This window comes from Propithecus coquereli, unplaced genomic scaffold (assembly GCF_000956105.1).
Source record: "Propithecus coquereli isolate 6110/MARCELLA unplaced genomic scaffold, Pcoq_1.0 Scaffold7, whole genome shotgun sequence".
Lineage (NCBI taxonomy): Eukaryota > Metazoa > Chordata > Mammalia > Primates > Indriidae > Propithecus > Propithecus coquereli.
The window spans coordinates 885,993-903,709 of record NW_012153062.1 but is presented as its reverse complement, the minus strand read 5'-3'; the positions used below and the strand labels follow the sequence as shown (position 1 = coordinate 903,709).

Sequence of the window (17,717 nt, the reverse complement as noted above, 5' to 3'; positions counted from 1 at the left end):
GTGGTGGCTCAATAAACTTGAACTATTCTGGCTAACATTGTCATATATATCATTTTTGAAAGTGTTTTAAAGGAGACACTTTAATAAAATAATATTAATTGATCTATAACCATTGTTCAACTAGTATTTGTTTTGGATTTTGCTAAGCATGAGGATTTTGGTCTCTTAACTGAAACCAAATGCACGTGGGATAAGAGTGATACATTTAAAACAGAATATAAATTCCGTATTATACTGTAACAGAAACGACTGAGAGAGTGGTAGAAATTCAGGAAAATGAGAGAACAAGCTAATCAGAGAAACTTCCTGAGAAATTAGAACTTATCTGAGCCAAATCTCAAGTGCGAAAAGGATTTGAATATAATCGTCAAAGATGAGGACCATGATACCCAGTGCCTTCTCTGTACCAGGCCCTTCCTACATGTGGGAGTTCACTTAACCCTTAAAAGAGTTCTGGGAAGCAAATAAAACAGTACTTAATTCACTCATTCATTCATTCATTCATTCATCAAGTATTTGCTAAGTATTTCCTACTTACTGGGGATACACAGTGAACAAAAAGCAACACAGGACACAGTGCAGAGGTGAGGTTGTGGTGACCACTTTACCACAGAAGATTCTAGAGGAAATAACTTAGAATGCCCGATACATAAATTGTACTCCAACATTTGGTAGCTGGAAAGGTTCACATAACTATTTGCTTACTAGTTATAAATATTAACTAGTAAAAAGAGGCTGAGGAAGGAAAGCTACATCCCAGTAACAATTTAGAGGTAATCAAAATGGAAATAAAATATTTCTTAAATTATAATGCATCAATGTAAAAATATGTCGTGATTTGCAGTCTACACATTTTTTTTTTCCAGGCAAAATGTTACATACCCATACTTATAGAGGACCAATCAATATTAAAGTCAGAGTAAAACATATTTTCCAGCAACCAAAACCTATGGGAATATTCCTAGGAGATTTGATTAGAGCATAGATGACATGCTTACTTCATTAGAAGTCACTGCGTATGCTCCCCACAACTTGGTAAATTGTGATTCGACATGGTATGGTCTTGCTAACTGTGCATGAATTTCTAGTTTCTGAAGTGAAACGGCTCATCTTATAGGTGAGGTTACCTGTTAGAGAGCACTGTGACATGGGGGCTCATGAAAAGGACAGCAGGGAGTCACTAGGGTACTTTGGGACGCTCCAAATACTCCAGAACACCAACTGCTCTGAGGAAATTTTAAAAATATCCAAACAACCCAGTCTTAAAAACTATCTGGGGAGGACTGGGTGTTTCCAGCCCTGTTCCAAATTATATGAAGAAGTTTATATTTTTTTCATTCCTGAACCTAACTTCAGGCAGAATATATGGGAGAAGAGGAAGAAATGAATGCTTTGAAAATATATACATATATATTTAATATACGTATATTATTGTTTGATATACCACATTTAGACAAACCCAGTGATGCATACTTGTATTTTCTTATAGATAGTTATGCAAATTTAATTAAAAACCCAATCACATCTAAGTAACTTGGTACTTACCAGAAATACTGCTATAGATATTCCAACCAGAAAGCCTGCTATCACATCTGACCAATGATTTCGATATTCTGCTACTCTGTTGAGTCCAGTAAGAAAAGCCAAACACATTAAGCCCAAGCACAGAACTGGCTTAGCAAGTCTGGTTCCTTTGGCTTTGATTGTGTTGGTAATATACATCTGAAATATTAAACAAAATATATGAGTTTTCATGAAGGTATTTCCTCTATATGCATAGCACATTATATATATATACATATATATAGGGAGAGAGTTACATATGGCTATATGGTTAAAATCATTAACAATAGTTTACGAATTTTTGATGGAAGTTTCTTAAAGTAGAATTCAAAAATAGCAATTATTTAATTTTACTTACCTGATATGGCAATTTCTTACTAATGGCCAATTCTTATGTAACATTATTAATCATCTAGGAACACTGAGTACAAATATTCCAAGTGACCCTTTTTGTTTTTACTTTTACTGCACCTATTCCTGTTTTATCTGAAATTTTATTTTAGATCAATCTCAACAATATTGTTAGAAGTGGAAAACAAATGAAGTGTTTACATTTTGTATGCCATATTGAGAGGATGCATACTTGATAAAATCCGAATTGTGAATATAGCTAGAAAAAATAAAATGGAGATTTCTACCAAATAGATGTTACTTTGAAAAAATAATTTAGGTTCAATAGATCGCCAAAGTTTGCTTTTATGCTGTTATCTGAAATTATGAAATCACTTTAACTAAATTTTATCAGCCAGAATTAGGACAACCAAAAACTTAAGTACAACAAGGGAAATGTGTCAACTAAAACCAAAACAAAACAATGAATAGATACCTACGTTTTTGGTATCTTCACATATGCTAATGAAGAACAAATAGTGTCAACTGATTGCTGTGAATGAAATACCTCCAGGTAATGAGCCACCATCCTCAAGAGAAACTTGGTCCTTCCTCATGTGATTTATTCTATAGCTCAGTTACTCATAATTTAAACCATGTATCACTCTATCAGCAAATCTGTTGACTGCAAGTGGAATGTGTCAATTATTATTTCATTAGTAGAATAATTATAAAAGAGATTGCTTTGACAGTACAATCAGATTTTATGGTATTAATGTCAGTTTAGTATCTGGTACTGATAATATACTCAGAAAAATACTGAGAAATGCATATAAACATCTGACTGTTTTCCTCAGTTAAATAAACAGTATATCTGCTTAAGAAAGTAAACCAAAATCAGGGTTTTAGTCCACAGCAGTCATTTTCGTAATTATCATCTGTATTTTTATTTTTATTTTTTTTGCTGGACAAAGTTTTCAGCCCTTTTATCTGCCAAAAGAAGCTGTATGACTATTTAAAAAGTTCAGGTGATACAAGGCTTCTCTCTAGCCAAGTTCTAGCCTTTTGCAATCTATCTCAGATCGCAATGCTCCAGGGGAAAAATAGAAGCTGAATTGTCTCCGTCGTGGCCCGTGACCTTCAGAGCTAGGTCTGTGTATTATAAGCCTGCGCTTGGAAGAGCTTAATAATTTCAGTTATGAAGGATAAGTATACATGAGAGGAAAGAAGAGGAGATGAAAAATAGAAAATGATGCTTTTGCCATTCGTAGAGAATGTGTTAAAGAGCTCTGCCTACATGAATAACAATGCAAGAATATCACTCCACTTCAGGTTTCCAGTGAGGCAGCTAATAGAGTAGTAATTCCTTATATGATGAGTACGCATGAGTAAAGAGTGAAATTCAGGCTGCTTGTGAGATTTTCTTTAAAGTAGATAGATATAAGGTTGGTTAATAATTTCTTACCTTTGCAGTTATTCACATCTGTCAAAACTCTAAAGATATCCTATCCTCATTAAGACAAAATAAATGTGGGATGATAACTGAATAATATTAATACTGATAATATTAATTATAGCTACCATTTAATGAGTGATCACTGTTCAAGGCAATGTAAAACAACTCTTTAAGTTAGGTATTATTATTACCTTCATTTTATAGGCGAAAAAATTAAATCAGGGTAAAGTTTATTATGAAGACTGCAAACTCTATGATTGGGGTGGCACTGTTGAGAAGGGGAAGACGTAAATGGGAAGTAGGGGGAAGGTGCTTAGGTACCTCTTAACCTTCCTTTATTCTTTCTTTATTGATTTCTTGCCTGGAGGAAATGGCCAATGAACATAAGCTGAGTATCAGTGAATGCAAGAGAATTGGAATTAAAGATAGGAGAAAGAAGGCCACCATAGTATCATAAGAGTAAGACTACATTTATGCTCTGCTATTAGGGAGAAGTAGAAAGTAGTGTTAAGTGTGATCTGTGTGCAAAATCTCTTGAAGAATCTATATGGCTTTGGAAAACATTTGCCTTTCTCTCATCACCAAAAACCATCTCAGATACAGCCCACCCCTTATCTGTCCAAGTTGTGTAGGCCAATAGTAACCTGTGGGCTTGGGCTACCGCTCTCTGAAATTTCTCTTGAATGTTGAGTTGATTCCTAAATTGTAGTAATAACTCAAGCAAGGTTTATAAGGAGCCCAAAGACAGAGTCTGGCTACAGTGAAAACTCATGAGAAAGCTTCCATCATATTAGGAATAGCCTGGGAGTTGGCTTTTCCTCCAACAGATCCACACATTACATCCAGATCCAGAGTGGAGAGTGAATGGTGATTGAATTTCAAGGGTTATAGATTTAACTTTAAGGTGGATTACAGCAGTACTTTATAATACACAGCTTTTTCTGGAGCATAATCAGTTGGCATAAATGTCACAAAAGAAAAATTAGAGAGTTTTCACTTGTACTCAGCAACTCTTTAGTATTTTATGAATATAAGTGCCTTTTAACCAGTCTAATTGTGTTATCCTTATAGGAAGTCTATTATTCCTAATTTGCAGAAGAGGAAATTATGGCATAACAATCTATTAAGCAAGTTGGATACAGGACAGGAATTGATTATTTATGCTCTCTCGGTTTTTAATTCACTTATGAAACCATTTAGGATAACCAGATGTCAAAATGTAGCTAAAATAAAATGCAAACAGAAGGGTGTGTGATTTGAGCAGGATGATATTAATAATTACTCAGTCCTCTAGGGTCAGTAGATGCTCACCACCTTACAGGCCAACCTGTTTAACCATTATTAGCAGTCCTTATTCATCCATTCTATCTTAGTGCAAATACCTATTAGCACTAAGATGTACAAAGCCGAAGCTGATCTTTGCTCCTTGTTAATAGCCTCCTGGTGTATTTTCTTCTACACTTTTCTCTTTGCTTACACAAATATATACAATAATTAACGTATATACAAAGGAGTTTTGTTTACTTGTTTGCCTTTACTAAAATATAATCACAATACCTCATAATGTGAATTGACTCATTTGTTATAATAAACATTCATCTTTTGGTTCAATTGAGAAAACGTTGTTCTATATAAAAAACACTATTATAAAAATAAAAATGCACAGATGTTTGTTAAGCACCTACTGTGCACGAGAGGGTAAGCTAAGTTTCTGCAAAGAGGAGAACTCAAAGGTTAGATCCTGAAGGATGACCATGAGAGTCCCAGGCAAAGGGGAAGTGGTGAGGGAAGGTGTCCTAGACAGGAGACAGCAGAAGTTATCCTGCTCTGTGCTCTCAAAGCACTGTTTGTCCTCTCCCAGAACACTTGCCACAATGCATTTATTATTTATTTTTGTTGTTTCCTTTGCTAGACTGAGGACAGCCAAGTTTGGGTTCTTCACTGTCAGCCCTGTGCTTAGCACTTTGCCTCACGCTCAGTGAGCATGCAATAAAGACTAGAATTACTGAATAAAAGAATGAATAAAGGAAAAATGCAAAGGTATAGGGGAGAGAGAATAGAATATTTTCTTCATAGCACTTGTCACTATCTAAAATCATGGTCTCCATTTATATGTACATATGTTTGTTCTCTCTGTTAGAACAGAAACTCAGTGCTCGATTTGAAATGCATAGAATGTCTTTTACACAGTAAGAATTCAAAAATTGCTGAATGAATAAAGCATAAATGGCATGCTTAAGGAAAAGTGAATTCTTCAACTTTTATTGTCTGAAAGTACTTATCACTATTTGAAATTATCTTGCATATTTTCTTGTAGTCTGTCTCATGTAGCCTGAAGCAATCTCTGGTACGGAGTAGGCACTTGTGATAGGAAGAATATCAGCCCCCTAAAGATGCCCACGTCCTAGAAACATGTGAATATGTTACCTAATCACAGGAGTCCTTAAAAGTAGAGAACATTCGCTGGCTACAGCCAGTGAGAGATCCGAAGATGCTACGCTGCTGCCTTTGAAGATGGAGGAAGAGAACGCAAACCAAGGAATGCAGGCAGCCTTTAGAAGTTGGAAAAAACAAGGAGTGACTCTGACTCAGGTTGGGCAAAGGCAATATATGTAATCTAAACATTTGTACCCCTATAATATTCTGAAATAAAAATAAATAAATAAATTCTCTCCTAGACTCTCCTGAAGGGATGTAGCTGGGTGACAACTTGATTTTAGCCTAGTGAGACCTATGTTGGACTTCTGAGCTACAGAACTGTTAAGATAATAAATTTGTCTTAAGTCACTAAGATTGTAGTAATTTGTCATGGTGTCAATAGAAAACTACTACACTCAATCAATATCTGTTTAATGCATGAATGAATGAACATACTGGATTTTGTAAAAATATTCCGAAGGACGAGATAACAGGCATAGTGCTTAGAACATCCACTTTAGAAACAGAAAGGTCTAGTTTGAGTCCTAGCTCTGCCACTTACTTAAGACAAGTTCTTCAACCTGTCTAAGCTTTGGCCTCCTTATGTATAAAACACAAACGATAATTAGAATGCCATCATACAGTGTTGGAAGGATTGAGTGCCATGGCGTAGGTAAAGTATTTAGCACAAAGTTTGGTCCACAGTGAATCCTCAGTAACTGCAGGAGTCACGTCAGGGCCAGGCCGGAAAATACACAGGACCAGGACCTCGATTCTGTGGGCAGTTTCTGGTGAATGGAGCAGACCTAGTGGAGATCATTGGGTTTATGGGGGCATTTGGCCTAGCACCTGGAGAACTTTGTTCCTTCTCTCATTTTCATGCTTCTTTCACTTTTTTGTATGCTATTTTGCCATTTTTCCCCCTTTTACATCCTCTGCTTAAAGATGTTCACTAATTGTTCATTTGCCGGTGATTGTTATGTACTCTCTTACCATTTTCCTCTTCTTTCCTACAGATCGAATGGCCTCAACTCCATCCATCAGTATGGGAATGACTTAGTGGCCAGATCCCTCAGCAGCTTGGACACTAGTGCTTTTGACCTTTGTTAGTCCTTCTCCCAAAATTCAACCCATCTGGGCACATGTCTTCTGATCAATCCAGAGCACAGCTGTTGGCTTTCCTGGATTGCACCCTATAGTCTTCCTCATTGATCCACATCTCATAGTCAGTTTAGGGTCAGATTATCTTTAAACTCATTTCTGGGTTTTGGCAACTTTGGTTAATACAATCTAATAAAGCACTAGGTTTGTTGGTTTGTTTGTTTTTTAAATAACCTCATGACATTATTGGTCATATTAGTCATATTTTGTTTGTGGTCTAGTAAATCCTCCATGACTTCCTCACATGAACTGATGCCCTTTCAAGTTCCCCTTAGCCTGGACTCTTAAAATTATTCTCAAAAATAAAAGAAGTTTCTTGTTGTTTTCAAAATAATATTCCACCCTGTCAAGACCATTCTGAAATTTTATGTTAGCATCTATCATATTAGTACTCCCACTTCCAGCCTCTAACTAGTTAGCTCCAGACAGATCACCAGTAACATGATAGCATCAAGCACAGAACCTCATGGCACTCCACTAGAGATTGTTTTACAAATTGATATAGTGGCATTTTTGTACAAAAATTTTTGTTGTACAAAAAATTTGGGGGTTCATTTGTTAAGCCAACTGTGCAGTGTCCTGAAAGTCTTATTACTGTGCCCATACTTGATATTTTTATCCACATTCATAAATTTGCCAGATAGCAATGTAAAGGTGTCTGATGGGGTATGTAACAGAATTGTGATGCAATAATGGACTGTACCAGACAGACTGGTATTCACATAATTCAGACCTTTCAGGGCTGTGATAGGAGTTGGAAGTCATGGTAGTGGTGGTGTAATAAATGGGGGTATATTGAAGTCGCAAATTTTAAATACGGTACTATGGTCTAGATTGTGTAAGACCTGCAGCTACTCTGGTTTCCATAACTGACCTAAACTTCATCATGAGCACCCATCTTATGCTGAGCAGCAATAGGATGGGAAAGGGATGAATTATCAATAGAGGCACAATTGTTCTCAGTTTCTCACCCTTCCCTACTCTGGAAAAAAAAACAAAAACAAAACACTGGGGAGACCTACAGATCTCACAGCCACTATGGGGAGGCAACCCACCAGCCCTAGCTGGCCACTACTGCCATGTGTGTGTTCCACTGCATCACTGGTGCCCTGCTAACAACCACTACTAAAGTCCTCGTGGCCCCATGCTGACATGGTCTATTTTGGCTCACAGACTATAAAGATTCTATCATCTCCAGCACATCCTCCTTCTGGCTCCCAGTGGCTGCCCTCTCAAGCTCTGCTGCAGGGTCCTCAGGCTCTCACGGCAGCTGTCTTCTCTGCTGCCTGATTCCTGCTGCAGAGGTATATTGAGAGGAGCTCTCCCAGTTTTAAGCCAGAAATGAGGTACAAGCCCTTCTACTTTCTGTTATTTCTACAATGTCTCCGGAGTTTCTGTTATCCAGTGACCAACTTCCTTCTCAGAGTTTCTAACCTAAGGATGCTCATCCCAATGTGCATATCTGCCATTCTGCCCTTCCCTCTCTTCCAATCTCCCACTGCCCAGGCCAGGAAGGGCTCCCTTCCCCTCCCCTAGGTTGGTGGGTACCATCCATTTCATCCTGCGTTCTCTCTATTATTGGCTCATAATCAAATACTCAGGTCTTTAAATTTTGTTTTTGGCATGGAAAAATAGCTTTGAGATTTAGAAATTTCTGTTCTTATCTTCTCTTGACAAAGCTTAGCCTCATTTTACTATTGACGCTAAACACTGTCTTCTTTTTCTTCTTCTCTTGAGGTCTTCCCTTCTCTGAGGCACTGAATCCAGTATGGCAGCCACTAGCTATTGTAGCTATTGAGCACTGGAAATGTGGCGAGAGCGATTATATTAATAGTCCTAAATTTTTATTTATATTTGATTTTAATTAAACATTTCAAAACTGGCACTTCATTAGTTTATCAAAAAACTTTAAAATATGTTTGGAACAAATTGAGTTTGCACATTTACTTTCTACACTGTAAATTTTATGAAATTCAAATACAGATCAAGTACTTCTGATGAAAATTTAGTGTCTAAATTGAAATGTATTGCAAGCATCAAATTTACACTGGATTTAGAAAACTTTGAAAAAAAGGAATGTAGACCTTATTACTCATTTTTATACTGACAGATGTTGAAATGGTAATATTTTGGATATACCAAGTTAAATAAAATATATTTTAAGAATTAATATCGCTTCTTCTTTTTCAGTTTTTAAAAATGTGACTATTAGAAAATTAAAAATCATATATATGGTTCATTTTATATTTCTATTGGACAATGCTGACCTAGACAAGTGTATCATAGTTCAAAGGGGTATGAAAAGTGATCACTGAATATTCCAGAAAGAATATATCCATTTCAGCATTTATCACTACTTCAGTATTTTTATTTACTATTTGGTCGGAATGGGTGCTAAACCTAAAACCATTTTTCAGGCTGCCTGTGTTTTCTCAGACAACAATTATCTGTGCCTTTTCATTTATATCCATCTTTTATATTTATTAACATATTACCATTTGAAATAGCACATACTGCAATAAAATGATATTGGTATGGAATTATTTTAAGTTTTCTGAGTATCACATTTAATTATTTTCAAGTTCTAATTATCATAACAGCAATTTTTTAAAAAATTTACTTCATCAAAGATAACAAATTGCTTTATATTTGTTAATACCCTTTAGATATCTGAGAGATTCCATATTTAGTCAGTATAAACCTGGAGGAAAAGCTCAGCTTTAGGAGTTTAATAATCTGGGTTAAAAGGGCAATCTACCACCTATTTGCTCCATTACCTTAGACAAATCACTAAACTTATCTGAGTCCTAGTTATATCATTTTAAAAATTAAAATGACAATGATAGTTTGTAGAATTTAGAACAGTAATCACATAAGAAGTATAAGTTTTATTATCATCACATGGCACCTTGAAGATTTGTGTTTACTTTGCGACTAGAATAAACTAAAAGGATTAAAATGATATATTTAAATGAAAACTATACATTTCCTGGGAGAAATAATAAATTTAATTGCCTAACTTACTGGCATGGGGATAAAGGTCCTGACTGTATTTGAAAATCAAGAGTAAACATCCATTTTCTTTACAATATCCTTAATGGGCACCTAACAAAAGATTACATCATTATGAACATAGAATTTATCCTGTAGTTGATGCCCTTGAATGGGCAACACTAATGAGTCACAAATGTGATGTAAGTAACAACAACCTCAGTGTTCGGGACCAGCTGGTACATGCAGTTAAGATCTGAATCTGCTCAGTAACTCAGCTGCCCTCGGCACAAAGGCCGATTGATGGCTTGGCTGTGAATAACAGCTCCTTCATCCCTGACACATCTACCTAATCCCTAAAGTGCAGCCATGGCTGATTTTACACGGAGACTGTTTATCTCCAGTATGACATTCACCCCCAATAAATATAACGCACATGTGGCACTTTGTCCATCAGCAAGAAGAATGAAAACACTTTCATTTGCTATGGTCATCTATGAAATCAGGAACCACATAGACTGACCATTTAACATTTGTTTCCAGATATCAGATAAAAATTCAGATGATATTTACATAAAGATAGGCTGCTATCCTATTTCTGGTTCTGAATCAAAGAAAAGAAAGCTGTGTAACATGTGAGGAGTTACCTGCAGGCACAAGATCTTTGATTGCTATAATTTTAAGAAGTCCATCGTCTTTAAGATTTAAAATTTTCTGACTAGCAAGTAAGGAACTATGTAAAAGGCCATTCTGAAAATCTTTCAATACCACAAAAATATGCACTAGACTGTTAAATGAATTGAAGGATTAGACTTGGTTTACCTCAAAGGCAAATGAAGAATGTAGAACCTACAAAGCTATTAAAATATGCAAATAAAAAATTTAAGTTTAATGTCAGGGATAAGAAATTACTGGTGAAACAATGAAAGCATTAGTATCTTTGACTAATCCTTAAAACCGTTTGAATTGGCAGTTAAATCTCTAGGACTCAAAATATTTCTCAGACTTTCTTCAGTTAAGGAAAGAAACTCTAATTAATGATGATGTGATTATCTATATACGAAGTCTGTCCAGAAAGGATCCAGCCATTGTTAATAATAATATAACAAGAACGGTTTGTGCGACATTGATGTCATCTGGCAGCCAAGGAGGGTGGACTGGACGGCGCATGCGTGAACAATGACATCTTCACTGTACTGGTCAGTGGGGTGCTAGACACCGTGGAGTGAGCATGTGCACTGTGTGGCCGTTGCATTAAAAATGACTGAGTAGAGCAATGAATCTGCGTCAAATTTTGCGTTAAGCTTGAACATTCCTCTGCAGAAACTATTTGGATGACTCAGAAGACTTTAAGGGACAATGCAATGAGTGCAGCATGAATAAAAGTGTGGCACAAATGCTTCAAAGATGGCTCCAGAATCTGTTGAAAGTGATCCATGTTCTGGAAGGCCTGCAACAAGCAGAACACCTGAGAAAGCTGAACGTGTACGGGCTGCAATCAACAAAGATCAGTGACTGCCAGTGCAATAACTAGAGGCTGATCTGGGGATTCCAAAAGCTACTGTGTCCAAGATTTTGACGCAGGATATTGGCATGAAATGTGTCCTGGCAAAATGTGTTCTGTGGCTTCTGCTACCAGAGCAGAAGGAACATTGTGCTGCATTTGCTAATGACTTGCTTCAAACCACTACCAATGAAACAGATTTTCTCAAGAAGGTCACAGTTGGAGATGAATCGTGGGTCTATGCCTATGACCTGGAAACGAAGGCCCAGTCGTCCCCATGGAAGTTGCCAGGTTCTCCACGCCTGAACAAGGTGCGGCAAAGTTGCAGCAAGATCAAGACCATGTTAACTGTGTTTTTTTGACTGGGAAGGTGTTTTTCATCATGAGTACACTCCTCCAGGCCAAACAATTAATAAGGAGTACTAGCTCAATGTTCTTGAGATGAGAAGCTGAGAGATGCAATGTGACAAAAAAGGCCGCAGCTATGGGCAACTAGTGATTGGCAGCTTCATCACGACAACATGCCTGCCCATGCATCACAACTCGTGCAGAATTTTTTGGTGAAACATCAAATCACTCAGATGACTTGGCCCCCCTATAGCCCAGATTTGGCGCCCTGCAACTTCTGGCTTTTCCGAAAACTAAAATCACCTTTGAAAGGGAAGGAATTTCAGAATGTTGATGAGATTCAGGAAAATACAATGAGGCAGCTGATGGCAATTCCAACAAAGGATCTTGCAGAGTGTTTTGAACAGTGGAAGAGATGCTGGGAGAACTGTGTGAGGTCCCAAGGTGCCTACTTTGAAGGGGACCGAGGCACCATTGTCCTATGTCCTATGTCTGTTGTATCTTGTATCTTCTTCAATAAATGTCTCTATTTTTCAAATTACATGGCTGGATACTTTCCAGACAGACCTCGTATATAATTTTAGTATGTTATACACTATATATAATACATTCATATATCATACAGACTCAGAAAAAAATTAAATATTAAGAGCTGGATTCCAGATCTTGAGATATCGCCTTAAATTATACGACGCAAGAAAAAGACTCATATCATACCTTAAAAAGATAAATATAGCATTGCAATGAGAAAAGGAAATGTGTGGCACAAGGCACAGGCACCCCTACACACACACACACACACACACACACACACACACACACACACTACACAAAGTCTCATGGTCATTGTGGGTATGTATGAATAGAGAGTATATATAGGTTTGCAACCAGCAACAACGTACTTGATCAACTCCATACTAATTTGAATATGCATCACAAATATTGACAGTGTAACATTTCAAAGAATGTCTTAAAATTCAAGAGTGTGTTTATAGGATATTCTTGACTTCATTCCTAATCTTCATCAGTGAATAAATCAGGGGGATGGGGAGAAGTTTTCCTCATTTGGGTCTTAAAAGTGCTCTTCTTTCCCCCCTCCCATGGTTGAAATTTCCCTCCCACACTCCCTCTCTCTCGATTTTCATTCAGCTAAAAGTAGCCTAGATCCATTCCCATTGTGCTCCTACCTTGCTTTTCAACTTTCACTTTACTCCCTTTCAAGAAGAAGGAGGAAGGTGGGGAGAATGAACCCCTATAACCTCTCTTCTCTCACACCTACCAGCTTCTACCCTTCACACCTAAGCACTCTGGGTTTAAGGCGTACAAGTTGTCGAAGATGTCAAAAGAGATCTCTCTGCTAGAGCTTACCTTGCACCTCCAATCACATCCTCCACTTCGGTTCCAGCTGTTGGGGGAAGGGGACGATCTCTTTCTCATTCTGCTACCAAGTATTGTGTTTGTAACTATTATAAAAAGAGTTATAATTTTTATATTGAAATAATTTCTTTTTCTCCTTTGCTTGCTTATGAGGGATAGAAATATCCTTTTCTCTTTGTAACTTCAGTGCCTAGCAAGGTGCCTGGCTCCCTCTCAATAACTAGCTAATCATAGTGAAAGTTAAAATTTGCGGAATGCTTACTATGTGTCAAGGACTGTGCTAAGTGCTTTACATGTACTCAATCAAGGAATCCAAATTATTCCATGACATTGGTGCTTAGCAGTAGAGGTAACTAAGACACTGAAAGGTTAACAAACTTGCCATGGACTTCAAGCTAATAGGAGATGAAGCAGGGATTCAAACTCAAGCAGTTCCGTTGCAAAGGCCATGCCCTAACAAGGATGCTAAGCGCAGTGCAGAAGTCAGAGGGATCCTCTCTACCTTGGCCTTGGAGGTGGGGCCAGGGCTCAGCAGTCTTCAAGCAGAGGTAAGAGCGTGTTTAAAGGAGGAACTGGGGGAACTGAAAGTGACTTAGGGTGTCAGACTGAAAGCCGTGTGGGTGGGGATGTGGGTGAGTGCAGAGGGGAGTGGCAGGAATTAGGCCAGAAAGGTTACCAGAGGCCAGGCTACAAAAAGCTTTGTGTGTCAAGTGAAGGAATTCTCATTGCAAGGAAAATAGGAAGCTGCTAAAGGGAAGTGAGAAAATGACAATAGTATACTTGAATTTTAAAATATAGCTTTAGCTGAAGTGGTTCCAAGTGTTGGATCATCACATCCTGAACTGAAGTAACAGCTGCAGTCATGAACAGACTGGAATGTTTAGGAGGCTGAATGGGTAAAAATTGCTGGTTAATTAAATGTGCGCTTGTGTGCGCTCCTGAGTTGAACTGGATGGAGGTCAGGAGTGGAAGTGGAAAGTGTAGTGAGGGAGGAATAAAACAGAACTAGCCAAACGAAACTTCTAGGCAGGAAGCCACTTGGAGGGGCAATTATGCTCAGACATACACCAAGAATCAAAACATGCTACCTGTTTTCTCATGGAAATATTGTATCCCATGGTAGTCCTATAGCATAATCTATAATTTGAGTACATAATGGGTTAAACAGGCATTTGAAGGCTGACTAGGTACCAAAAGTCCATGAATGGCATGACTTTCATCAGGTCACAGTTTCAAACAACTGAGTTAAAACACTGACTAGGCCTCCATGCAGACAGGGGTGATATCTGCCTTGCCTCCCACTTTGCACTCAGCCCCCAGCACAGTGCTACTCAAAGAATGAATGAAATGAGCATACGTCTTTGGAGAACTGGGCTTGTATCTATATTACACTAGTTATATCTAATCAGAACAAAAATATATACAAAATTAGTATCAAATTCCACAATGAATAAGCTAACTCTGTGATTGACCTTTCAGCCTTATGTGTTACTTTAGCTATTTTTAAAGTGTGTAGTAGTTACTATATTTTGGAAATAATCTCTTAGAAGTTGTACATTTTCTAGGAATCTCTTTTTTCAAAAACTAATGCATTTGACAGGCTGAGGTAAAATAATCTATATTTCCTCTCCCCTCTCCACCCTGAGGTAAGTAGGCATCCACATTGGGTGGTTATGTGGAGTGGATCATGCGCCCGGTAGAATCAGAGGATCTGAGCTCCAGCCCTACCTGTCTGTACACTAGGGCTATGATGTCATGCAAGGGACTTATTCTCCCTGAGGCTTAGTTTCTTCATTGGTCAAATGTGGAAAGTAGCAATGTGTGCTTTGCTACAGCTCCACGATCCCTTATCTGAACTCCTGAGTTGAGAAGTATTTCAGAGTTCAGAACGTTTTCAGAGTTTAGATAATAGGATCCACGTACTGTTCATGATGTGATATCCCCAGTGTGGTCAGACGTTGCACCCCACAATAAAATTCACATTTTGACGTCAAAACATATGGATATTCAAATAAGTAGAATATGTGAAGAATTATAAGTAGCCTCACATTAATTTACCCAATGAATTCAGGTCAGATCAGGTTTTTTATTAATCCAGAAACAAACAGAATAAAAAATAACCTGTGAGAGGGCTTTTTTAAGATTTCAAAATTAAAAATAAAAATTATGAATCTGAGCTGCTTTGAGGACAGTTAAGATAATGAGGCTAAAAGACTGGGTGCAAAGATGAGGATCTGAGCTTCACATAACTAACGCTGGTGCTGTAACCTCTTGGCAGTTCCAATTATGGCATCAGGGAGACCATGACTCTAACTAAACAGGGAGGGGTTGCCATCCAGCTTTGAAAACTGAGAAAGTACTAAAGATATACTGACCACTCAAATAGCAGCAAAGTATTTGTTCATTTGGGAAGTCCTTTCCTTGTAAAGGGAGGGCCAAGGTTGGGATTGCATTTGATGCAGGGAGTGACGTGGGCAAAGGCACCATGAGGTAAGGCATGAGGCATGTTCTGGGAGAAGTGAGTAGAGTAGATATACCTTGCTAAAGCTGGTGAACTGTGTTGGGAAAACTAGTTTGGTTTTGCAAGCTATGTGAAGGAGTTTGTCACTTATCCAAAAGGAGAAGGAGCAGTATTCTAGCTGCTTGAGGTGCTAGAGGAAGGTGTGTCTGGCAGGTGGTACAGCATGGGCTGCAGAGGAGGAAGACGGAACACAGGGATTCTAGGCTCTCACCATTTTAGCAGAATCAGGAGACACGAAAGACAGAATCAGGAGAGGTGGGGTTTAGCTGTACTCAGGGGATAAACCTTGATGAGAAACAGAGGAAACTATTTCATAGGCCTGTTGTCCCAACTATTTTGCTTTGCTGGGACCCGGAGCTTGGGTGACTGCAGGACATAGCTGAGGGAACAGAGGCAGGAATGTACTTGTAGGCATATAGGAGCCAGTGGATGAAAGCTTGTCATCCCCTGAGCAAAACAAAACAAGGACAAGAGGAAGCAGACTGTATGTTTCCTGACAGACAAAAAAAGATTTCCTTAGAATACCCACTGAAAATATAGTATATGCCAGAAAAAGTTATTGATTAAAAGTTTAAAAACAGCTTGACTCTCCATGAGAAAGATATGTATATATAATTCATTCATTTATTCCCTCACTCATTCACCCATTTTCAATTAATATTCATCATGCCTTTATACTGTGTTCTGGCAACGTGCTTGGGTTAGGGATACAGAGATAAGTCTATCGTTGCTGACCTCAAGGAGCTCTTAGTCTAAGAGAAAAGAGAAACATGTAAAAAGGATTAGTTAATAAGGATAATTGAGGTTTATGTTCAGGAGCACAAATCATAGAAAGGATTCACAGAAAACAGAAGTCAGATTGATTGATAGTTTTTTCTAGGCCCCGAGTTTAAACAGATCCTTTCCTTGCCTCAAGAAAAAATTCATGCAATAACCAACCCAGACCTGGGGAGAAGGTTAAGCATAGCTTCCTGTGGGTGTTATTTACATGAGAGAGTGCAAGATGAGGAAACAGGAGAAGAAAGAGGGAGTGGAAGGGAATCTTAGGCAGAGGGAAAGAGGAGATACCTTATGTAAAGAGAAAGTTAAAAATTCACTCATCTTAAGGGCAAATCAGGTAATATAATTGAGCCCCGTTGTTCCAGTAGAGAAAATGCCAACAGCAAAAGCATAATGATAGGAGGTTAATGGCCCCAGCCCTATGCTGAAAAAACAATGAGCAAGAAGGACTGAGGCCAACAGGAGAGAACACTGGCTTTTTAGAGGAGGAGCAGTGTTCTTCTCAGTCCAGTTATGGCCATAGAGAACTTAAGTCCAAGCCACCATATCACTCATATTTCAAAAACAAGTACGCATACAGCTCTGATATGAAATTGATCAATTTTAAAAGCTTGGCAAGTAATTAAAAATTTTAAAATGTGCTAGACTAAAGCATCTGCTGGTTGGATTAGGTATGCGTGATTAAGTCACCTCTCTCAAGGGGTGAACAAGGCCATGATAGCTCATAGGGGGCAAGTAAAGTAAATCCTTACTGTTTTCAGAAAAAGGTTCCAGCTTTTAAGTATGATGTATAAGGCCCTTTCTGATGTGGCCTTTGATTGTTTTTTCAGTCTCATCCTATCCCTCCCTCCCAGGAATCTGTGCTCCAGCCATGCTAATCTGCTTATAATTTGCTCTAATTTGTTCTCTATTATCTCTCTCACTCCTTGTACTAGGTTAAATAGCGGCCCCCCAAAAGATGTGTCCAAGTCTTAATCTTGGGAAGATGTGAATGTTCCCTTAGCTCAGGGGTGTGGAACATTTTCATGTTGGAAGCCTGTATTTATTTAGCTGTAATCAAATGAGGCCACATTCAAGAAACTTCAATTAGATATACTTAAAAATGTACATTATTTTGTAAAAATCTAACTACTATGTACTTAATAATTTCAAAAAATTAAAACTATTTGTTTAATTTTAAAGTTAACCTTTTAATGACACTGTTTTGTCTGCTTTTTGTTGGAAAGCATTTGAACATTTGGTCACAGCATGGACATCTACAGTTTCAG

General features: G+C 37.9%; 1 protein-coding gene across 2 annotated transcripts in view; it reads right to left on the bottom strand.

The window, feature by feature from the left end:
• The window catches only part of LOC105823815 (lipid phosphate phosphatase-related protein type 5), a 126,519-nt gene that overhangs the window by 27,099 nt on the left and 81,703 nt on the right, over positions 1–17,717 (bottom strand). For both annotated transcript variants that reach the window (XM_012661067.1, XM_012661068.1), the window contains exon 4: positions 1,546–1,722. In XM_012661067.1, coding sequence (XP_012516521.1) covers positions 1,546–1,722 — 177 coding nt within the window. The remainder of the gene's footprint in view (positions 1–1,545; positions 1,723–17,717) is intronic.